Source organism: Ranitomeya imitator, chromosome 6 (genome assembly GCF_032444005.1).
Source record: "Ranitomeya imitator isolate aRanImi1 chromosome 6, aRanImi1.pri, whole genome shotgun sequence".
NCBI lineage: Eukaryota > Metazoa > Chordata > Amphibia > Anura > Dendrobatidae > Ranitomeya > Ranitomeya imitator.
Genome location: NC_091287.1, coordinates 120,270,432 through 120,296,066, shown reverse-complemented (window position 1 = coordinate 120,296,066; position 25,635 = coordinate 120,270,432). Strand labels below are relative to the sequence as shown.

Here is a 25,635-nt window from a genome sequence, read left to right as displayed (position 1 = left end):
ATAATGTGAGCGTACATTTTGCTATGTGTTTTACAAAATAAGTCTGAATTAAAACTGCATACAAAAACAAATCCAGAAAATGTTTGGCTTTGATATTTTGCTTAGCTTTGAGTACAAGTGAATTGTGCAGAACTGCAGATTTTCGAAAAAGATTTACAGATGTTTTGACATTTGTCGTCTCCTTTTTATGTCGTTAATAGTGATGAGCGAATATACTCGTTACTCGAGATTTCCTGAGCACGCTCGGGTGTCCTCCGAGTATTCTTTAGTGCTCGGAGATTTAGTTTTCAGCGCCGCAGCTGAATGATTTACATTTGTTAGCCAGCAGAAGTACATGTGGGGGTTGCCTGGTTGCTAGGAAATCCCCACATGTACTTATGCTGGCTAACAGATGTAAATCATTCAGCTGCAACGCTAAAAAACTAAAACTCCGAGCACTAAAAAATACTCACTCATCACTAGTCGTTAAGTATCTACTTTGACATTTAGGGTCAGATTCATCAAGCAATTTTCTCCAAAATTTTGGCATAAAACTGCTTGAAATGTCTCAATCTTGCTCAACATGAAGTTGTTAAAAACAAATTGTTGCTACTTTTGGTGATTATACCATTCACTAGATGGTGGCCCGATTCTAACGCATCGGGTATTCTAGAATATGCATGTCCACGTAGTATATTGCCCAGCCACGTAGTATATTGCCCAGCCACGTAGTATATTGCCCAGCCACGTAGTATATTGCCCAGCCACGTAGTATGTTGCCCAGCCACGTAGTATATTGCCCAGCCACGTAGTATATTGCCCAGCCACGTAGTATATTGCCCAGCCACGTAGTATATTGCCCAGCCACGTAGTATATTGTCCAGCACAGTGGCACATAGTATAGAGACTTAAAAAAAAAAAAAAAAAAAAAAAAAAATACTCACCTATAGCCCGTTGAAGTCCTGCTATACTCACCCTCCGCCGCCTTTCTCGCTCCTCTCCAGGCTCCCGGGATCGCTCCATTGCAAGCAGCAGCTTGCGGTGCCGTCCCAGGGCTGGTGTGAGCAGGACCTATGATGACGTCGCAGTCACATGACCGACCATGACGTCACGGCAGGTCCTTGTCCCACACCAGCCCTGGGACGGGAGCGGAACCTGCCACTTGCAATGGAGCGGTGCCGGGAGCGTGGAGAGGAGCGAGAAAGGCGGCGGAGGGTGAGTACAGCAGGTTTTTTGGTTTTATTTTTAACATGACATATTTGTACTATTGATACCGCATAGGCAGCATCAATAGTAAAAGGTTGGGGACACAGGGTTAATAGCGGCGGTAACGGAATGTGTTACCGCCGGCATTAACCCTGTTAGCGGTGACCGGAGGGGAGTAAAAAGCGTGCGGGGAGCGGAGCGCCGGGGACACAGTGCGGGGAGCAGAGCGCCGTGGACACTGACTATGGGGAGTGGAGCGCCGTGGACACTGACTATGGGGAGCGGAGCGCCGTGGACACTGACCACGGGGAGCGGAGCGCCAGGGACACTGACTATGGAGAGCGGGCGCCAGCCACTGACTGCGGGGAGTAAGGAGCGGCCATTTTCTTCCGGACTGTGTCCGTCGCTGATTAGTCGTGGCTGTTTTGCGGCGACCAATCAGCGACTTGGATTCCCATGATAGACAGAGGCCAGGGCCAATGAATATCCATGACAGAAGGACAGACAAACGGAAGTACCCCTTAGACAATTGTGTCAGATCAATCAACTTTTTAAAAAATCGGTGAAGCTCGGATTGTGTAGCCTTAGGCACCTGACAAATTCTCATTTTTTTTATACCTGCCCTACATTTCTGGTAGTGGCAAATGGCACTGGAAAAAATGCACCAAATTAAGTAAAGGTCGGCATGACTCATGAAGGAGCACTTAAATAAAATGCTCTAAAGTCATTAAGACTGATGTAAATAATCAGGGCCTTTAGTCGTGTCACTTGAAAAGTAACTGCACCTTCAAAAAGGTTTTTCACTTGAGCGAAGTGATAGATGCTCTCCACGTAGGCCATATTCACTAAAGATGGGCTCTTGGACTTTCTAGGAGCCACTCTTCAGCTAACCTTTGCTTCTGAGTGGAACCACTCTCGGGCTAAGGCTATGTTTCCACGTTCAGGAAGCCCATCGTTTTGGATGCAGCAGATACCCCACTCCGCCCAAAGCGCCGCACCCTGTTGTACACGCGGTGATTCCAGATGTGTTCATTGAGCACATGCGGAATCACCGCATCGTATTCATTGACTGTGGTATTTATCTTGCTGCGACTGAATGTCTCGGTAAGATAAATAGACATGCTGTGGTCAATAAAGACTCGCCGCATGTCTGGTTACGCAGGCCCTGTACGCATAGTGGAGACGGGATTTCATAAAATCCCCTCCACTATTCTGTAACATCTGGACGCTGTGACTGTAGACTGCGTCCAATCCGCAGCAAATCCTGACGTAATCTGGCACGTGGAAACATACCCTTAGAGTTTCTCCTCCTTAACCCCTTCAAGACCCAGCCTATTTTGACCTTAAAGACCTTGCCGTTTTTTGCAATTCTGACCAGTGTCCCTTTATGAGGTAATAACTCAGGAACGCTTCAACGGATCCTAGCGGTTCTGAGATTGTTTTTTCGTGACATATTGGGCTTCATGTTAGTGGTAAATTTAGGTCAATAAATTCTGCATTTATTTGTGATAAACACGGAAATTTGGCGAAAATTTTGAAAATTTCGCAATTTTCACATTTTGAATTTTTATTCTGTTAAACCAGAGAGATATGTGACACAAAATAGTTAATAAATAACATTTCCCACATGTTTACTTTACATCAGCACAATTTTGGAAACAAAATTTTTTTTTGTTAGGAAGTTATAAGGGTTAAAATTCGACCAGCGATTTGTCATTTTTACAACGAAATTTACAAAACCATTTTTTTTAGGGACCACCTCACATTTGAAGTCAGTTTGAGGGGTCTATATGGCTGAAAATACCCAAAAGTGACACCATTCTAAAAACTGCACCCCTCAAGGTACTCAAAACCACATTCAAGAAGTTTATTAACCCTTCAGGTGCTTCACAGCAGCAGAAGCAACATGGAAGGAAAAAATGAACATTTAACTTTTTAGTCACAAAAATTATCTTTTAGCAACAATTTTTTTATTTTCCCAATGGTAAAAGGAGAAACTGAACCACGAAAGTTGTTGTCCAATTTGTCCTGAGTACGCTGATACCTCATATGTGGGGGTAAACCACTGTTTTGGCGCACGGCAGGGCTTGGAAGGGAAGGAGCGCCATTTGACTTTTTGAATCAAAAATTGGCTCCACTCTTTAGCGGACACCATGTCACGTTTGGAGAGCCCCCGTGTGCCTAAAAATTGGAGCTCCCCCACAAGTGACCCCATTTTGGAAACTAGACGCCCCAAGGAACTTATCTAGATGCATAGTGAGCACTTTGAACCCCCAGGTGCTTCACAAATTGATCCGTAAAAATGAAAAAGTACTTTTTTTTCACAAAAAAATTCTTTTAGCCTCAATTTTTTCATTTTCACATGGGCAACAGGATAAAATGGATCCTAAAATGTGTTGGGCAATTTCTCCTGAGTACACCAATACCTCACATGTGGAGGTAAACCACTGTTTGGGCACATGGTAAGGCTCGGAAGGGAAGGAGCGCCATTTGACTTTTTGAATGAAAAATTATTTCCATCGTTAGCGGACACCATGTCGCGTTTGGATAGCTCCTGTGTGCCTAAACATTGGCGCTCCCCCACAAGTGACCCCATTTTGGAAACTAGACCCCCCAAGGAACTAATTTAGATGCCTAGTGAGCACTTTAAACCCTCAGGTGCTTCACAAATTGATCTGTAAAAATGAAAAAGTACTTTTTTTTCACAAAAAAATTCTTTTCGCCTCAATTTTTTCATTTTCACATGGGCAGTAGGATAAAATGGATCATAAAATTTGTTGGGCAATTTCTCCTGAGTACGCCGATACCTCATATGTGGGGGTAAACCACTGTTTGGGCACTCGGCAGGGCTCGGAAGAGAAGGCGCGCCATTTGACTTTTTGAATGGAAAATTAGCTCCAATTGTTAGCGGACACCATGTCGCGTTTGGAGAGCCCCTGTGTGCCTAAACATTGGAGCTCCCGCACAAGTGACCCCATTTTGGAAACTAGACCCCCCAAGGAACTTATCTAGATGCATATTGAGCACTTTAAACCCCCAGGTGCTTCACAGAAGTTTATAACGCAGAGCCATGAAAATAAAAAATAATTTTTCTTTCCTCAAAAATGATTTTTTAGCCTGGAATTTCCTATTTTGCCAAGGATAATAGGAGAAATTGGACCCCAAATATTGTTGTCCAGTTTGTCCTGAGTACGCTGATACCCCAAATGTGGGGGTAAACCACTGTTTGGGCGCACGGCAGGGCTCGGAAGGGATGGCACGCCATTTGGCTTTTTAAATGGAAAATTAGCTCCAATCATTAGCGGACACCATGTCACGTTTGGAGAGCCCCTGTGTGCCTAAACATTGGAGATCCCCCAGAAATGACACCATTTTAGAAACTAGACCCCCAAAGGAACTAATCTAGATGTGTGGTGAGGACTTTGAACCCCCAAGTGCTTCACAGAAGTTTATAACGCAGAGCCATGAAAAAAAAAAAAAAATTATTTTCTCAAAAATGATCTTTTAGCCTGCAATTTTTTATTTTCCCAAGGGTAACAGGAGAAATTTGACCCCAAAAGTTGTTGTCCAGTTTCTCCTGAGTACGCTGATACCCCATATGTGGGGGTAAATCACTGTTTGGGCACATGCCGGGGCTCGGAAGTGAAGTAGTGACGTTTTGAAATGCAGACTTTGATGGAATGCTCTGTGGGCGTCACGTTGCGTTTGCAGAGCCCCTGATGTGGCTTAACAGTAGAAACCCCCCACAAGTGACCCCATTTTGGAAACTAGACCCCCAAAGGAACTTATCTAGATGTGTGGTGAGCACTTTGAACCCCCAAGTGCTTCATAGAAGTTTATAATGCAGAGCCGTGAAAATAATAAATACGTTTTCTTTCCTCAAAAATAATTATTTAGCCCAGAGTTTTTTAATTTTCCCAAGGGTAACAGGAGAAATTTGACCCCAATATTTGTTGTCCAGTTTCTCCTGAGTACGGTGATACCCCATATGTGGGGGTAAACTACTGTTTGGGCACATGCCGGGGCTTGGAATTGAAGTAGTGACGTTTTGAAATGCAGACTTTGATGGAATGGTCTGCGGGTGTCACGTTGCGTTTGCAGAGCCCCTGGTGTGCCTAAACAGTAGAAACCCCCCACAAGTGACCCCATTTTAGAAACTAGACCCCCCAAGGAACTTATCTAGATATGTGGTGAGCACTTTGAACCCCCAAGTGCTTCACAGACGTTTACAACACAGAGCCGTGAAAATAAAAAATCATTTTTCTTTCCTCAAAAATTATGTTTTAGCAAGCATTTTTTTAGATTCACAAGGGTAACAGGAGAAATTGGACCCCAGTAATTGTTGCGCAGTTTGTCCTGAGTATGCTGGTACCCCATATGTGGGGGTAAACCACTGTTTGGGCACACGTCAGGGCTCGGAAGTGAGGGAGCACCATTTGACTTTTTGAATACGAGATTGGCTGGAATCAATGGTGGCGCCATGTTGCGTTTGGAGACCCCTGATGTGCCTAAACAGTGGTAACCCCTCAATTCTAACTCCAACACTAACCCCCCCACACCCCTAACCCTAATCCCAACTGTAGCCATAATCCTAATCACAACCCTAACCCCAACACACCCCTAACCACAACACTAATTCCAACCCTAACCCTAAGGCTATGTGCCCACGTTGCGGATTCGTGTGAGATATTTCCGCACCATTTTTGAAAAATCTGCGGGTAAAAGGCACTGTGTTTTACCTGCGGATTTTCCGCGGATTTCCAGTGTTTTTTGTGCGGATTTCACCTGCGGATTCCTATTGAGGAACAGGTGTAAAACGCTGCGGAATCCGCACAAAGAATTCACATGCTGCGGAAAATACAACGCCGCGTTCCCGCGCGGTATTTTCCGCATCACGGGCACAGCGGATTTGGTTTTTCATATGTTTACATGGTACTGTAAACCTGATGGAACACTGCTGCGAATCCGCAGCCAAATCCGCACCGTGTGCACATAGCCTAATTCTAAAGGTATGTGCACACGCTGCGGAAAACGCTGCGGATCCGCAGCAGTTTCCCATGAGTGTACAGTTCAATGTAAACCTATGGGAAACAAAAATCGCTGTACACATGCTGCGGAAAAACTGCACGGAAACGCAGCGGTTTACATTCCGCAGCATGTCACTTCTTTGTGCGGATTCCGCAGCGGTTTTACAACTGCTCCAATAGAAAATCGCAATTGTAAAACCGCAGTGAAATGCGCAGAAAAAAACGCGGTAAATCCGCCATAAATCCGCAGCGGTTTAGCACTGCGGATTTATCAAATCCGCAGCGGAAAAATCCGCAGAGGACCAGAATACGTGTGCACATTCCTAACCCTAACCCTAGCCCTAACCCTACCCCTACCCCTAACCCTAACCCTAACCCTACCCCTACCCCTACCCCTACCCCTAACCCTACCCCTAACCCTAACCCTATTCTAACATTAGTGGAAAAAAAAAAATTTCTTTATTTTTTTATTGTCCCTACCTATGGGGGTGACAAAGGGGGGGGGTCATTTATTATTTTTTTTATTTTGATCACTGAGATAGATTATATCTCAGTGATCAAAATGCACTTTGGAACGAATCTGCCGGCCGGCAGATTCGGCGGGCGCACTGCGCATGCGCCCGCCATTTTGGAAGATGGCGGCGCCCGGGAGAAGACGGACGGGACCACGGCTGGATCGGTAAGTATGATAGGGTGGGGGGGGACCACGGGGGGGGGAATCGGAGCGCGGGAGGGGTGGAACGGAGCGCGGGGGGCGTGGAACGGAGCACGGGGGGGGTGGAACGGAGCACGGGGGGGGTGGATCGGAGTGCAGGGGGGGTGATTGGAGCACGGGGGGGTGATTGGAGCACGGGGGGAGCGGACACGAGCACGGGGGGGAGCGGAGCACAGGGCGGAGGGGAGCCGGAGCAGTGTACCGGCCAGATCGGGGGGGTGGGGGGGCGATCGGAGGGGTGGGGTGGGGGCACACTAGTATTTCCAGCCATGGCCGATGATATTTCAGCATCGGCCATGGCTGGATTGTAATATTTCACCCGTTATAATGGGTGAAATATTACAAATCGCTCTGATTGGCAGTTTCACTTTCAACAGCCAATCAGAGCGATCGTAGCCACGAGGGGGTGAAGCCACCCCCCCTGGGCTAAACTACCACTCCCCCTGTCCCTGCAGATCGGGTGAAATGGGAGTTAACCCTTTCACCCGATCTGCAGGGACGCGATCTTTCCATGACGCCGCATAGGCGTCATGGGTCGGATTGGCACCGACTTTCATGACGCCTACGTGGCGTCAAAGGTCGGGAAGGGGTTAATTTTGGCATTCAGTGGGAGTCTGAGATCCCACCAATCAAAACTTCACATGTCAAGTTTATTTTTTTTTTGTTTTTTTAAAAACCTCTGTAATTTGGCAATTAGCCTTGTATGGAAGAGACTTTAGCTTCTCTGGTAAATCGGGATGTGGACGTATTCAAGCAATGGATTGGACTCTCAGAACAATGTAAAAAGTAAATCTGTAATGAGTGCGATCTGCAGTCTTGTATTTTTCCCCACTGATGAAAATAATATTGTGCCATAGACCGCTTTTTTTTTTTTCTCTTTTTTTGTGTGCGAGTGCATCTCCTGTTCTCTTTAGTTTAATGACAAATGACCTAAAGTTTACCCCTGCAGCATTAGCCAGAAGTGTGCACATAGAATGAAGCCTCTTTTTACATAATCACGTTGGGTTCTTGGTTTTCTTTTTTTTTTTTTCCTCTTGAGGCAGCTGGGCCCATTGATGATTTAAAACTGCTATAACCTTTGACCTTCCTACTCGTGTCAATCTCCATCTGACCCGGCGTGCGCTTTTTTATTTTTCTCCTCCCTGAATGACCAGTAATGCTGTTGTCAAAAAGGGTGACAGATGATAAGAAAATCCCAACGGTGAAGTATTAGAAAATGTTTGGCTTGGAGCGGAGACTTTAGAGTTTAATAACTTTGCTTGTCTTATGTTATAGACATGGAAATTATATTTTTTTTCTGTATTAGTGCTTTTACATGTAATGTCCAAGGACACTAATTCTACATACAGAATCTGTTGTGAATATGACTTGTCCCTTTTTAGGGATTTTAATGTAACTGATTACAGCGTGGACTGCGTTATATTTTTTGATGATCACGCTACGGCTGAGTGTTCCCATCCTTGTGGCCTCCTGTAAATGTGTCCTCCTCAAGGTGATGTGACGGAGTGCGGCATTTGTAGGAATTGAATGTCCAAATATGTACTAGATATGTGTAGATGTAAAAGAGCGAGCGATAAATGTTGCTATTTTTTGATACACATTTAACCCCTTAATGACAGCCAATACGCCTTTTAACTGACCTGAGATATAAGAGAATAGCCTCCCCATACAGGTGACAATCCAGCCTCTGTCGGTTGTACACTATAGCTGACAACTTGCTGCATCAGCCACGATCAGTGTTTGCACCGTTCAACTCTGTTTAACCCCTTAGATGCTGCTGTAAATAGTGACTACATCATTATATATGGTTAACAGAGTGTGGGGGCTTCCTCTTTATCCCAATTGGTGCCCTCAGATCATGATTGTGTGGTCCTGATGTTTGCCGTGGAAATTCATGAACAAATAGCGGCCTTAGGGTACCGTCACACTATACCATTTCGATCGCTACGACGGTACGATTCGTGACGTTCCAGCGATATCGTTACGATATCGCTGTGTCTGACACGCAGCAGCGATCAGGGATCCTGCTGAGAATCGTACGTCGTAGCAGATCGTTTAGAACTTTCTTTCATCGCTGGATCTCCCGCTGTCATCGCTAGATCGGTGTGTGTGACACCGATCTAGCGATCTAGCGATGCGATCCAGCGATGCGTTCGCTTGTAACCAGGGTAAACATCAGGTAACTAAGCACTGTGACTGCCGGCCGTAAAGTGAAAGCAGAGCACAGCGGCTGTGCTTTCACTTTCACTTTACGGCCGGCAGTGACTGAGTGCGGGAAGCAGAGACGGCAAGGGACCTGACGGACACCAGAATGTAAGTATGTGCTGTTTTTTTTTTTTTGTTTGTTTTACGCTTGTAACCAGGGTAAACATCGGGTTACTAAGCGCGGTCCTGCGCTTAGTTACCCGATGTTTACCCTGGTTACCCAGGGACCTCGGCATCGTTGGTCGCTGGAGAGCTGTCTGTGTGACAGCTCCCCAGCGACCACACTACAATTTACCTACGATCACGGCCAGGTCATATCGCTGGTCGTGATCGTAGGTAAATCGTATAGTGTGACGGTACCCTTAGAGTCTGACGGCTGTAGTAATCTGTTCAGAAGTTAGAAGCATTTAGGTGGTAAAAATACACATTTTCATTTCTGCTGTGCCACTTTGCATTAATTCCTGTAAAGCACCTGAAGGGTTAATAAACTACCTGACAACAGTTTTCGATATGTCAGGGGGTGCTGTTTTTAAAATGGTATCACGTTTGGGGGTTTCCCAATACATGTGGCCCCTAAAGTCACTTCAAACATGGATAAGTCCCTAAAAAAAAAAAAAAATTTAGTAAATTTCCTTGAAAAAATGAAAAATTGCTGCTACATTTTTAAACCTCCTAAAATGCTAAAAAAATAAAATAACATTTTACAAATGATGCTGATGTAAAGCAGACATGTGGGAAATGTTATTTATTAATGGTTTGCTGTGGTATGACCATCTGGATTAAAGGGATAATCATTCAAATTTTGAAAATTGCTAATTTTTTTACATTTTTCTCCAATTTTTGATATTTTTTATAAATAAACACAAAACATATTGACCTAAATTTACCATTATCATAAAGTATAATGTGTCACGAAAAAAACAGTCTCAAAATCACTGGGATTTGTTGAAGCGTTGCTGAGTTATTACCACATAAAGAGACTCTGGTCAGATTTCAAAAATTTGGCTCCGTCACTAAGGGGTTAAAGATACGAATGTGAAAGCTCCACATGAAATAAATATTGGGTACATATAGGAGGCCAACTCCTTTTATCACCCGTGTCCATCTTTGCCTCTAGAAATGCCATATGCAACAATGACATGGAAGGGTCTCCTATTAGAAACAAGTCCTGTGTCTAATATGGATTGTGAAACTGGTTTTAAATTGATTGTTTTACTTAACCTTTTCTTATTTCCCCTACCCCACCTCCCCTCCTCTACCCCTTATCATGGTGGCTATGTAGAGACAATGTATCACAGCTTGCCCAGTATGGGGCCCCGAATCCAGGGAGCATGCAGAGGGCCTATGTTACTGCTGACCACTGCCATAAAGTACAAATATATCCGGACAGATCTGTAGCTCGTTTTTTTTTTAATCATGTGAACAGCCATATGCAATGTATCTTGGTGCCATAAGTCTCCTTGCTACAAACTATGGGGGGTGAAGCCAAGCTGTCAGAGGCAGTGCAATACTCTGGGCGATGCCTTGCTGGAAAACGTTTGGCCGCCCAGGCTTTATTCTACGCTGCACGGTTATTGTGAACGTGTGCTCCTAAACGTTTGTGTCATGATCATAGTGCGCTCTACACTGGCTGCCGAACACCCAACGAACGAACAAAAGGCTGAAAAGATCATCGTTCTCGGCAGCACATCGTCTTATGTAAACAGGACCTATTATGCCAAGAACAATGGTGGCCTATGCACTGCGAATAATTACTGATTGTTCAGTGCTCATCTGAAGAGCGGTCAGTCTGCGGCTTCTAAATGACCACTGATTGGTAAATATTTTACTGATTGGTGATCATTTAATGCTGAAAAACTTCACTTTACTTTACTTTCACGTGCTAACTAAAGTATTGTTAGTGACTATTGTCCAGGATAATGAGCACTTGCAACCAAAAAAAAGTGTCGACTTTCTCAAATTTTCATGTTGTATTTAGATATGTTTAGATGTCTTTATTTTAACTTCAAAACTTGTTTCTCGTTATCTTCTAATATCCCATATGATTTGCAGCTCTGTGCTGTATACGGTCAATGATGGATATATTTAGTGTTAGAAGATTTTAGTTTTGTCAGTTGCTGAAAAATTATACTAATTTGATCGCTTTTTTTTTTTTTTTCCTTGACCTGATACAATAACCAAGTCGCTGCTGTGCATATGTTCCATTCATTTTAGACTTTAGGTTGTGCCAAGTATTGCTCTTTTGTTGCTGACCACTTGAGAAGCCAAGATATGATAGCCTTTGGCTTTTTCTCTTTCCTATTTTGCCCGTGGCTATCTGGCTCATGCTGGAAAGAGAGGTGGATTAAAACACTTTAGTGATGCAAGAGAGGTCACAGCGTCAGGTCAGGGCTTAACTCTAGTGACCATTCATCACATGTTGATTGATTGCCACATGTTTCCCGGGGACATATCCATCAGCTCCCCCCTCCTGAGGGAGCAGATGGACAAGAAAGTAGCCAGGACTTGTGCCACCCAGGAATTTCCTCTGTTGTTCAATCCTTTTCCTGTTTGGTGACTTTGGTTTTACTTATCTATTTATTTGAAGCAACTTAACAATGGCAAACAAAGATTTGTCATTTCCTTATCTGTTCGATTTCCAAACATCAGTTATAGCTAGCAGTAACGCTTTAGCTTTGCTTTTTATATATATTTATAGAATTTTTTTTATTTTAATTTTTTTTTTTTATATATATAGGAAAGCCTTAGTAGTTTCAGTGGAACCTTAAATATACCAACACTGCAGACTAATAAATCATTCTCTTCAAACCCTGTGTCATAAAGAAAATAAAAAACATGGTCTTCATATCTTAGGCTAACAAGCCTTATACAGCTTTATTCAATTTGCTCTATTAGCCTGGGTTCAGATGACTGCATATGGCGGTCCTCATACAGATCACAGCGCCAAACTGATCGAGGGTCAACAGACTCCGAATTACATCCTCATATGCCTGTAGAACTGTATTTTTGGGTCATGGTATCTGCGATCATTACGGGCATATACATCCATCTGAACCTAGTATTAGGATATGTCCAAACGTGGCATGAAATGAACAAAAGTAAAAAAAAAAAAAAATGAATCTACTGCAAAATCCAAATTAGTCACATGTGGATTTGCTATGAATTTGGGTGCAAATTTGCTAGAGATTTCATCCTTTTCATTGAGGGTGGACTCTGAAAATCTGCAGCATGAATTTACATATTAGGGGTATAAAACACACACCCTAAATACATGTCAGTCAGGGCTGCCAACCAGAAATTTCATGACGGTCTGTAAGAAAATAGGGCATTTTTTTTTTTTGCTCTGTCAAAAAAAAAATTGGTGACATCCCTATTTTTTTTTTTTTGTCTGAAAAAAGTTAATTTATTTTGTAATTGTCCGTTTCCATTGAATGTAGTTGATGACTTGTATCAGAATAATGGACTGTAGACCTAGATCACCTTTAATACTATAATTTCCCACGGGATCAATAAAGTGTATCGTAATCTTAATGATTTATTATATTTACAATGTGTCTGTAAAAAAAAAACAACAATATTGTCTATCCTTGATTTCCTGATAAGCTGTCCCAAAAAAAGTCAAGTTGTCAATCCTAGTGTCAGCTGAGAATCCACACGGATTTCTTTTTTTCTGATGGTGCAAGTTGAGATTTCTTAAGATCTCATTCACTTTCATGGTAGTGTAATACAAAATCTGGGTGGAAAATCCACAGCCCATCCACACTGTGTGAACCTCCATAAAGGCTATACATTGCTTCTGGTTGATTAGTTGGTTACATAGTCATAGAGGAACAGTGCACATATGTCTCCAATATCCATTCGCAATGACTGCAAATATAAATAAAAAAAATCTGATAATTTGGGGACATTTCTTCATAAAAGGGTGGGTTTGAATATAAAGACTTTTTTTTTTTTTTTTTTTTTTGCTTGGCTTAGATAATTTACATTCATTACTTATTAATTGAACACTCCTATGTTAAATAGCTGTGATATAACCTTCCTAGTGAGAGAACTTTTTTTTTTTTTTTTATATTAACAGCACTGTAAAAAAAATTTTTTTAAGTAGAATTGATTAGTGTATACTTCGGTCTGCGCCAACATTGCGGGTGAATGGAGGCATCACACAATGCCAATTCTCATTGGGCTACCTGTGTAATACATGGAGGGTACACTGCACTGACTCTCAGCCTTGGCTAATTTATGGAGGTCACAAACTGGAACCACATCACAATCTTAATAAATTAATAAGGAATATGGACTGGGTTGTCCTTGTAGAATGATTGAGAGGTTTCATTTTCTGCAGAAAGTAATGGTACAACATTAAATAGTCTTTACTCGTTAGAGAAGTTTGTTTTCCTACCAGTTGGATTTACTGATGCCAAGATATCATTGGTAGAGTTGGCATCTATTTATTTTTATTGATGATTCCTTTTAAAGCACCATTAGATTTTGCAGTGCTTCAACGTCACTGTCCCCATTGGGACTCACAATTTAAATTCCCTATTGGTATATCTTTGGAGTGAGATGGGGGTGGTAAAACCCAGTGGAAACTCAGACAAAACCGGAGTACCCGGAGGAAACCCACGCAAACACTGAACATACAAACTCCTTGCCGATGATGTCCTTGGTGGGTTTTGAACCGAGGACCCATTGCTTTAAAGCAACAGTGCTAACCACTGAGCCACCATGCTGCCCATAATCTGATTATCTAGGAAAAGGTGCAAACATTGAACACCAGTCATTAAATAACTTTAAAACACTAGATGTGGAAGACATTTGTGCAAGCATGTATAGGATCACTTATCCAATGTGAATAGGTCAGTTCTACCTGGAGTAAGCTGCAAGTTGTTTGTTTTTTTTTCTGTTTTTATAATGCGCCATTTGTTACTACATTCTAGGTTCTGCATTTCTACTGTGATCCTTGCTCTATTCCTATCTGTCGAGAGTGCACTATGGGACGCCATAATGGGCACAGCTTTATCTATCTCCAAGAGGCTCTTCAAGACTCGAGGGCCCTCACTATTCAACTGTTGGCAGATGTTCAGCAAGGACGCCAGGCTGTTCAGGTAAGAATATTGAGATTGTCAGATGTATACTGCAGCAGCATCCCCCCCCCCCCCCAAAACTAGAGAATGGTTTATATCAGAAGTAGTGCATGTAGTTAGTACATCATCTGCCATAAATGAAAAGTGGTCTACATCCAGGTAGGTGCATAGAGCCAGCGATTGATTGTCTCCTCCGCTTCTATAAAGTGAATGCGGTCATTTCTGCTCACCTAGTGTTTGATTTCCTGCTAAGGAATTCTGATTCCGTTTAAGCTTCCAGTCCGGATGAGCTAGATGCGCACGTGACTGTGACGAAGTATTGTAGCACCCTAAATTGGAAAAACCTGTAAAACAGCCCAGCCATTATAGCCCAGGAATGGCCACACTGAGGTATATGTAGACAGGCTAAGGGGTGGCATCTCATCTCACTTGAAAGTTTTTCCAAAAAACCTTCAAAGAATGTTTTTCTTCTGGTGATGGTATCGCTAAAATCCTAGTTTCTGCATTGAGACACTAAAGAAGACCTCTAGCATGCCTGTCATACTTGTCTACCACATCCGCTTCTTATTCGATAAGCAAATAAACTCTCCAGAGGGATCTTTTCTGGAGGTGAAGTAGTGTGGAAGGTCTCACTCTGACACTGCTCGAGACACGTACCAATTACAGGGATTCTTCGTGATTAGAAAGAAGTGGCTCCTTGCATCCAAAAAACAGCTGCACACCTGCCTTCAGGTTGTGTATTGTCCTGCTCCATTCACTTCAATAATACTAGCCTGCCATATACCAGGCATCACCCAGTGATGGGTATGGGTAAGGCTGGTTTCACCTTTGCGGATGGAGGGCTGCGTATGTCCTCAGTGAAGCCCCGCCCACCGCCACACCTCCTCTGGGCAGCTCCGCCGGCATGCGGCGTGCGTACCCTATCTTTACTATTAAGTACGCAGGCCATGAGGATGCCTCCACATGCGTCTTTTTGACATTGCGGCGACCTGCGCCGAACGCAACGAGTTGCAATTTGGTGTGGTCGCTGCACCGTCAAAACCACCAATGTGGAGGCATCCGCATGGCCTGCTTACCTAATGTTAAAGATAGGGTACACATGCAGCAGTAGGCAGAGCTGAATGAAGAGGTGTGGCAGAGGGCGGGGCTTCACAGAGGAAGTCCACAGCCCTGCTGAACGCTAGTGTGAAACTAGCCTTAGTTGGGGAAAGGCAGCCATAGTTTTCTAATCCTTAAAAACAGTTTGAAATCTGAAAATGAACAGTAGAGGAACATCTTAAGGCTCATTCTTATCTTCGGTCTGTTTTTTTTATTTTAATGAGGTAAACCATGACCTTTAAAAATAAAATATAAAATAAAGTCCGTCTGTCATGTACGAGACTTGTGAATTTGGTCTTAAAGTTTGTGTAGTCTGGTAAAGGGTTTAATTTCTGCACTTTAGTATCATCAACACACTGCATAGACATTGTGATAAGAGTATTAAAGCATAAGATTAAAAGGTCACATCCATCTCTGTGGTGGAGTCAGAGGCACCTGATTCGTTAAGAGGCATACATTAATGAAACGGGTGCATCTTAATAGTGATGTGCTCCTCGCCACAAATCTTACTCCAGTCAGTGACTGGAATAAGATTTTGGCATAAGGTACTCCTAAACTCTTCTTGAAGTAAACATAGGTGTTACACAGTGTTCCATCTTTGCCCCATCCCAGCTTTGCCCATTTTGGCTGAAATGGTCAAAACTGGTGTGAAAACACACCAAAAGCTGCAACATTTTGAGACTTTTCAAAGTGTTTTGCTCCAGATTTCTGGCATAAATACTTTAAAGGATCATGGAAAACCAAAAAGAAGGCACAATACCAAGAAGACGGGGCAATAAACAGTCCTGCTACAATATGATGAAAGAGTGGTACAGATTTAAATATGTATATTTATAACCCTACAGAACTGAAAATTATGTACACCAAAAAGGAAAAATTGCACAAAAGAAAAGCAACAAGGTGCAATATATCATACATGGCAGTGCACCTTTAAGAAACCTTTAAATCTGTACCACTCTTTCATCATATTGTAGCAGGACTGTTTATTGCCCCGTCTTCTTGGTATTGTGCCTTTTTCTTTTTGGTTTTCTTTCCCCCCTACCATTTGGTGTACGTACTTAAATTTATCATTTGGGCATTAGTTCGGTTCTTGTGTTTTTTTTCTTTTGCATATTTTCTTCCGATTTGTCCTTCATTTCGTCCATTATGGGATACATATAAACCATATATGCAAATTGTATATTTTATATCTACTATTACACTAAGAGTATTAGGAATTTACGTATCCCTTGCCTTGAGTCTGTATTTAATCCTATGTATGTGGCCTACTTAATAAAGTCTAGATGTTAGACTTAATTTTAAAATTTGTGATTTTGGATGGCGGAGCTCATTACAATGCGTGATGAATCTCTGATCCTGATCTTATACCTGTTGCGTAAAGTTCCACATAACATTTTCTTGCTCAGCTTTGTGGATCCTTTTGAGGTTCTGGAAACCAATGGTCAAATTTTGTTTTCCAAACCACATCCCAAACCTCTTGTATATAATCTTCTCATTCTGTAGACAAGCACCACTTTTTAATGGAGACCTCTTTTTAAGGGATAATGTACTAGGGGAATGTAGTACTTGATAAACCCAAACTGCGAGTCTTTCAGATCTTTGTCGTTTGCGTTGGACTTGTCTAATATTCTGGGTAGTTTATTTTGATTTTAAAAATCCATGAAAGTTTTATGCATCTATTTAAAATGATAGCAAGGTACACAGCCCGTCACATTTTAGATTAATATATTGAAAGTTACACCCTTGGATCATCTTGACAATATTATCCCAGGAGTACAGTGAAAGATCTCAGGCCATCTGTGAGCTGTGTTGGCCATTTCCATTAGTTTTAGGGCACACCGCTAAAGATAAAGGCCTGTCTTAGACAATGTGTTTTTTTTTTCTTCTTCTTTCTTTTTTTCCTGGAGCTGAAAGAAAATCCATTTAGAGTAAACATGAATTTGAAAAGGATGCAGTAAATGAGGTAATTTGGCACCTTCCTCTTCTGCCTCCCTGTAGGCTACTGGTGCTGAATGGTGGCTAGAGCCTTTTTTAACTTTTGTGGAGCCTGCTGCAGGGGTAGCTCATTAGCAGAACACAGAGGAAGTAATTCTGTTATCTCCCAACATCAAAGGGTCAGAAAGCTGGTTGCACAGAAGGGTCATTGGGGCACACAAAAAACTGTTTTGTCCTCATGTGGCAGATGAATTCATTGAGCCTGGGCCACATCATGTCTTGTCTTATCTGATGGTCACTCTTATTCTGCAAAACAAATTCATTGAAAAAGGCCTGCAGAAAAGAATTGTCTAAAAATTCCAAGTTTATATCTTCATTTTCCTTTTGGAGGGACTGTGATGGGGATTTATTAGATGTATGGTAAATTTTGCAAAATCCGCTAAATCTCCCCAAGAACATGGTCAATTCACAATTGGTTTCCAACATAAATTGACATGCTGCCGGATTAAAATCTGTTACTACAAGTCAATATCCACAGGACACAAAAAAAAAATTCACTTTGCTGCTACTCAAATATGCTGCTCCTTGTAAATTTGTATATTACCTCATCAACATTGAAATTGCTACACCAAGAAGGAAAAGTCGTGTAATAAATAATTTTATTCAGATAAATATTTTTGTGCACAAGTAGTTGCATATTTAGATTTTTCAGAAATCAAAATGCTGAATACATCAGATTGTATTTTGCAGTGGAGCTGTCCCTATGGAAGTCAATACAGACCTAAGATAATTGCATTCATTATATCACAAAAATAGCAAACCTCCATCCTGGATCTATAATTGGGATCTAAAATTCAATCCACAATCTTCTTTTGTCCCAAACCTGCTGAATAATGATATATCAAGGAAGATTTGAAGGCACAAAAACAACAAATGTAATGCGGACTCTAGCCATGAGAATTCAGTTTGTGCTGCCCTGGTCCGGTATCCAGTCCAATCCTCAGTGACAGCTGGTTTTCACTTCTGCGTCCGGCACCCTCTGCCTGGCATCCGAGACACCTCTGCCACTTACTGGACTCGAAGACCTACATCATGATGTGACAGTGCTTGGTGAGCACCAGAGGTGGCCCAGATACTGGGCGTATAAATGAATATGGGCTGATGTGGAGGGCTGGACACCGGACCAGAATGGCGTCAATCGAATTACTAACTCCATACCAGAATATGCCTGTGTTGCAACTGTTTTTAAGCAAGTACTTGTACACTATGGCCAGGGTACAAGTTGAGCTCAATGGACTTGTGACTTCTCTCAACCTTAAAGTTATAAGTCCTAAGAATGAAAATGTAAGCCAAATCATTGGTGTCTCCACAATAGAAAAACAAATCTGCACTGAAAATTGTATTCGGTGTCATAAAGTCCATCATCTGTACACCGGTTCCTTCACATTGGCACCAGGTCAGGTAATTGATCGGCATGATCTTGGTAGACTTTGATATATTAGTTTTTAAGATGTTAGAATCTTAATTTTCACATTTTTGATTTCCTCCTAGAAAAAGTATTTAATTGATAGAAAGATGGAGTTTACTGCTCCCAAAGAGGCACATTAAAGAAGGCAATGTTTAATCTTTAACCAACTTTCAATCATAGTTGTCAGCTTTGCTTCCTGCATAACAAAGAGCTGTGGGGATCTGTGGCTTATAGCCCTGCCATAAACGCATGTCTTTAAGGTCTCCTTCTGTTACTTCCAGCTGAAGTGATCCTCCCTGCAGCACTGAGCTGTTATTGCTGCTCGGCCAATCTGGGGTTACTTCTGCAGCCACCCAGCCAGTTTTCCATCAAACCTTTCAGGCGTTGTTCCTCACAAGGGAGGGTCGGGGAGCAGAATGTAACCAATTCGAATCGTCCTATAAAGCGGATGTTGATTTACCCAACATGTGGTGCTAGCCTATTCCAAGTGAGCGTTCTACCAGTTTCCGGTGGTGTTATCAAGATCACACAATTGTTATTAAGGTAGACCTCTGGCCTAATGCTAACCACAAAGAGTAGTTTGCAGTTGTCAGATGAAGACCTGCAAATATCATATTAGCCATGTTCATATAAATCTACTTTTAAAAAAAATTAAATGTTCCCTCTTTGAGTCCCATTGTAAAACTTTTGTAACATATAAAGCTTTTATTACCTAAATAAAGCAACACATTAACAAATATGTTAACTACATATTTAGGTCACAAATCCCTGGAGCCAAGCATTTAACACTACTGGGCTTTCATACTTAGAATTTTCGGTATAAATGTTAATCATGTGGTCGCTTTTGTCCTTTCTTTGTTTAATAGACCTGTCTCTTCCAAGTTTGTATGTAGTGAGGGACATGTCAATCAACTGGAGTGTGGCAAGGAGAAGCCAGCAAGTCGGTCCTCTCCCTGTAGTCCCCGCCGGCTGCCTAAACTGTTTTCTCTGAAACACCTTAGGGTACCATCACACTATACGATTTACCTACGATCACGACCAGCGATATGACCTGGCCGTGATCGTAGGTAAATCGTAGTGTGGTCGCTGGGGAGCTGTCACACAGACAGCTCTCCAGCGACCAACGATGCCGAGGTCCCCGGGTAACCAGGGTAAACATCGGGTTACTAAGCGCAGGACCGCGCTTAGTAACCCGATGTTTACCCTGGTTACCAGCGTAAAAAAAACAAACAGCACATACTTACATTCCGGTGTCCGTCAGGTCCCTTGCCGTCTGCTTCCCGCACTCAGTGACTGCCGGCCGTAAAGTGAAAGTGACAGCACAGCGGTGACGTCACCGCTGTGCTCTGCTTTCACTTTACGGCCGGCAGTCACTGAGTGCGGGAAGCAGACGGCAAGGGACCTGACGGACACCAGAATGTAAGTATGTGCTGTTTGTTTTTTTTTAGTTTTACACTTGTAACCAGGGTAAACATTGGGTTACTAAGCGCGGCCCTGCACTTAGTAACCCGATGTTTACCCTGGTTACAAGCGAACGCATCGCTAGATCGCATCGCTAGATCGGTGTCACACACACCGATCTAGCGATGACAGCGGGACATCCAGCGACGAAAGAAAGTTCTAAACGATCTGCTACGACGTACGATTCTCAGCAGGATCCCTGATCGCTGCTGTGTGTCACACAGCGATATCGTAACGATATCGCTGGAACGTCACGAATCGTACCGTCGTAGCGATCGAAATGGCAGTGTGTGACGGTACCCTTAGAGTTGGAGATGAGCAAATTTGCTTAGATCAGGGCTTATTCGGCAAGCTATAGCACTCACGGAATAAGCTGCAGAGGGAACCCGGATACCTGGAGCACGCCGGCTGAGCTGCTCCGCAGCTGCATGTGTCGCGGCTGAGTGACAATTACCAAATTGCCAAATGGCCCCGAACTAAAGATCGTTAGACAATAAAGCATAGCTCTTAATGATAAATTAGAATAATAATGAAAACATTGTGCTCATTAAAAATAGAGTCCACAGTAGTTATTGATGTCATGATTTGATGTATTGCTGGTGTACATCAATGTAATACCTCCTCAAGCAGTGTGATTATAAACTGCTGGGGGGCTATTACTACAGTGGACTATATTGGGAAGTATTTTCCTATTAGTGTATAGATCTAATAATGATAGATGGTCTCACATGAGGGTAGGTGTAGTTCAATTCCTCCCTTTATGCGAGTTATAGTAATTCATTCTGCTGGCTATTAGCCTTTGCAGTGTACATAGGTTTCACATGGGGAAGTACTAAATCTATCACTAGCTTTTAGGACAGCAATTATTATTAAATTTTAGCCTTGTGACCGCGGACCACTTTTACGGTGTTTTGCGATGGTGTGGACTATCTGATCTAAAAACAACCTGCTGCCCCTTCCCCCTCCCACCACCGTGTTCCGCCATTACTGGCTGCTTCAGGGAAATGCGGCTGTGTGACAGTCAAGAGGGGACATGAGGAGTCACAAGTCTGCAGTCATATAGAGTTGACTACAGACTTTCATGATAAACCTGGACAACCCCTCTGAGGGTATGTTTTTTCTTAAGCCATGTCCCATGCAGTCATTTTGTACTAACAGACGGGCTTTTAAACTCTTAATCCATCAGTTTTAGGACCCCAGAACGACCTTGTAAGGCCATGTGCTATCATTTAGAATGCATTCTGCATGTTTTGTGCACATGGATGCATTTTTTCCGCAAAAAAAAGCATTGCGGTAAAAAAAAATGAGCATGTTCATTGCGGACTTTCTGCGTTTTTCCCGCATTTCTATGCATTTGGGAAAACGCGTCAAAATCGCGGTAAAAACACATGCGGATTTCTGGCAGAAATGTCCGGTTTTTGTCAGTAAAATTTCTGCAAGAAATCCTGACGTGTGCACATACCCTAACAGGGATTAAATGTTAACAGCTTTGTTTGTGAGGTTCATGGAAACACATTGTTTAAAACATATGAAAAGGAGTTACAACATTATTAGGCTCAATATCTCTCCCCAAAAAGCTGCTATGTGACTAAAAGAAAAAAAATGTATGTATGCGTATGGATATTAAAATACAGATTACTTTGATGGTTTAAAGTTCCAAGGAAATACTGGGTTTTGTTTAGCACACAAATGCTTCAAAATAGCTTTTAAACTTTTTAAAGCAGATTCTGAAGTGGCCGTAACACCGAACAAGCTCCTAATAAACTGTGTGGTCACTGTAATACATTGCCGAGGGTCCTGTGAACATCGTGACCTCCGTGCTCATAGCAGGGTGTCTGACATTACGAGAGATATGAAGCATGTAACCGAATGCATTTTTTAATTGTGAAGGTGGTTTCTTATTTCATCTTGCAGCACACCCTTGAACAGGCCCAAGAACTGGCAGAGAAAGTTGAGATGAAAGCCAAAGTCGCACAATCTGAGATCAAAGCGGTCACCTCCAGACACAAGAAGGCGCTCGAAGAGAGGGAATGTGAGCTGGTATGGAAGGTTAGTAGCGTTCTGTCCCAGAACAAAGGTGGGTAAGGGTGCTACAGTTTATTGTTTACTAGGTGTATATATGCATTTTTTTTCCATTCCCACATGGTAATTTTTTTTTGTACATTTTTTTTTTTTTGTCTCCCAGCTGACCTTTCTTTGTGCATTCATTGCAGAAAGCCTACATTTTCCTCCTAACAAACTAGTTTTAAAGATAAGAAACATTTCTAGGATATTGGCTATAGATTATACATCTTGTGATTTTGTGCTGTGTAGCATTTGAATGTGACAGATCTAAAACTTTGAATAATGAGGAACGAGTGTCTAGTCTATTAAAATTATGGGTATATCTCCAAATGAGTGTATCCTCCATTTCAAAGGAAGGTGACTTGGACATTTGGTTTATAGACTTCCAGCCGAAACTGTCTAATTCCGGGGCTTTGTGAGTCAGACCTGCGTTTGCTTTTGGGGCCTGTGCTCTACCATGTCAAAAAACCCTACATCATCATAGTCACATCACAGAGAGACCGCATGAATATGTTTACGGAAACCCCAGGCAAACCGCTTATTTAGCCTGCAAAAGCTGTTATAACCTGATAATTAATCCTTCAGCTTTCACTGGCAGTGTATATACCCAAACACCTGCTTCTCAATGATTCACACGCGGCTTTATACCTAGAAGGAATATCTCAAAGGTTCACAGTTTCAAGTTTTCTAATCAATATCATTTATTCAAAATGAAGTAGAAACAGAAGATGCAGCCAAAAAAGACAACACTATACAAGGGAGGTATTAGCAGAATTACACAATTAAGTAACCTGTGCATAGCCGTAAAATTTCCCTGGGCTGAAGTTCCACTCCCGCTGTCCCTGCTGATCAGGTGAAATTGGAGTTAACCCTTTCACCCGATCTGCAGGGACGCGATTATTCTGTGACACAGCATGTGCGTCACAGGTCGGATTGGCACCGACTTTCATGACGCATACGCTGTCAGGTCGGGAAGGGGTTAATATTTAATTTAAAAATGTTTGTAGAGCGTTTTGAACATGACATGTTTTGCTTTTTTTTTTTTTTTTTTTTTTTTTTAAATTCATGGCTCCTTAGAGAGTTTTACCAGGCCTGTCTCCTGTTTTCTTTCTTAGGTTGAGAAAATTCGTCAGGTGAAAGTCAAGTCACTCTACCACCAGGTTGACAAACTCCACCAGGTTCTAAAAAAATTGGACAGCACAATCAATGCAGTTCAGCAAGTTTTAGAAGAGGGTTGTACGATTGATATTCTCATAGCGCGTGACCGCGTCTTGGCCCAAATGCAAGATCTAAAAAATGCTAGAGGCTTATTACAAGTTCAAGAGGATGACAGAATTGTGTTTACTCCTTCTGATCAGGCCATTTATCTTGCAATCAAATCTATGGGTCTAGTAAGTAGTGGAGCATTTGGAGCACTAACAAAAGCCACAGGAGAAGGCTTGAAACGAGCCATTCAAGGACAAGTTGCCTCTTTTACAGTAATAGCTTATGACCATGATGGTGAACTTCGTATATCAGGTGGTGATCTCATAACTGTTCTAGTGATGGCTCCCGATGGAAATCTGTTTGCAGCTGATGTTACTGACCAATTGAATGGTACATATTTGGTTAGTTACAGACCTCAGCTTGAGGGAGAACACCTAATTTCTGTAATGGTGTGCAATCAACACATTGAAGACAGCCCTTTTAAAGTCCATGTGAATTCGGGACGATGCTATTCTGGCATTGGTCTCCCTTCACTTTCTATTGGAGGAGAAGGTGACACTGACGGAAAGCTTTGTCGTCCCTGGGGTGTCTGTGTGGACAAAGAAGGGTATATAATTGTGGCGGATAGGAGCAACAACCGTGTTCAGATTTTTAAACCGTGTGGTACATTTTATCATAAGTTTGGCAGCTTGGGTTCAAGACCTGGCCAGTTTGATCGCCCTGCTGGAATCACTTGTGACAGTTCCCGTAGGATTATAGTAGCTGATAAAGATAACCATCGGGTTCAAGTCTTCACCTTTGAGGGCCAATTCCTTTTGAAATTTGGAGAGAAGGGGACCAAGAATGGGCAGTTTAACTATCCATGGGATGTTGCTATTAATTCAGAAGGGTTGATGTTAGTGTCCGATACTCGTAACCATCGAATTCAATTATTTTCTCCAGAAGGGACATTCGTAAATAAGTATGGTTTTGAAGGTGCTCTCTGGAAGCATTTTGATTCCCCACGTGGAGTGGCATTCAGTCATGATGGCTATCTCGTGGTGACTGACTTCAACAACCACCGACTGCTGATCATCAAACAAGATTGCCAGACTGCACATTTCTTGGGCACAGAGGGTACAGGAAATGGGCAGTTCCTGCGACCACAAGGTGTTGCAGTTGATCATGAAGGACGCATTATTGTGGCAGACTCCAGAAACCACAGAGTACAAATTTTTGAGCCAAATGGCAGCTTCTTCTACAAGTTTGGCACTCATGGAAGTGGCTTTGGTCAGATGGATCGTCCATCTGGCATAGCTGTCACACCTGGTGGCACAATTGTTGTGGTGGACTTTGGTAACGACCGAGTTGTAGCCTTCTAATCAGTTTTCAACACAAAATTGTCTCAGGGAAATGTTTTCAAGAAGTATGTGACTAATGTACACCAAGATGGAGCACCTACCTCATTTTTTTTTCTTGTAAACACACAAATTGTAACTGCAGAAGTAGAACCTGTGAACAACACAATTGGGATAAGAAGAAATCTACCTCAGATCCTCAGAGTGTTATTTTGATTTGTTTTTGCTTTTTTTTTTTCTTTGTTTTTCTGATCCTGCACAAATTATCAACTTACCTCACTTTGAATGATTGACACAAAACAGACTACACCTGCTAAGAGAATGTGTTAAAAAAAAAAAAAAAAAACTCTTGCTGAGAAAGAAAAAGCCAAAAAGGGCTATAAACCATAACAGGAAAAATTGAGACAGGTTTTTTTTTTCTTTTTGTTATAAACACTTGTGTCCTCTTTAACCAAATTTTAAATTCCTCATTTCCCTGTGCTGCTGCAACAGAGGACGCCTTGTATATTGCTATTACCTCAGTACATTTCGATACGAGAATTACCTCAATATGCAAATTCTACAAGGTGTATTTTTAAACTTTTTTCTGAACAAATGTCATACCTCAAAAACTGAAGACAATATTTTATTTTCCGTATTTTATGTATTTTTTATTTTGTTTTTGTAGTAGTTTATCCTGGTTTTATTGATTTACTTGTTTTCAAGTTGGCGTTTTTTTTTTTTTTTTACAAATTCCAGTCTTAGATGTTTGTGTGTTCTTGCGATTGACTGTGTGTGTTAATATTGCAACAAGTTTTTTTTTTTGTTTATTATATGTTCCTCCAAAATACCCTTGAGGCTGAAAATTGTG

The 25,635-nt window shown here is 42.1% G+C and overlaps 1 protein-coding gene across 1 annotated transcript in view; it reads left to right on the top strand.

Moving 5' to 3' along the window:
* The window catches only part of TRIM71 (tripartite motif containing 71), an 84,545-nt gene extending 59,432 nt beyond the window's left edge, over positions 1–25,113 (top strand). Inside the window, exons 2-4 of the mRNA XM_069730031.1 lie at positions 14,070–14,237; positions 22,093–22,227; positions 23,358–25,113. Coding sequence (XP_069586132.1) covers positions 14,070–14,237; positions 22,093–22,227; positions 23,358–24,809 — 1,755 coding nt within the window. The 3' untranslated portion in view covers positions 24,810–25,113. The remainder of the gene's footprint in view (positions 1–14,069; positions 14,238–22,092; positions 22,228–23,357) is intronic.
* Positions 25,114–25,635: the final 522 nt, after the last annotated feature.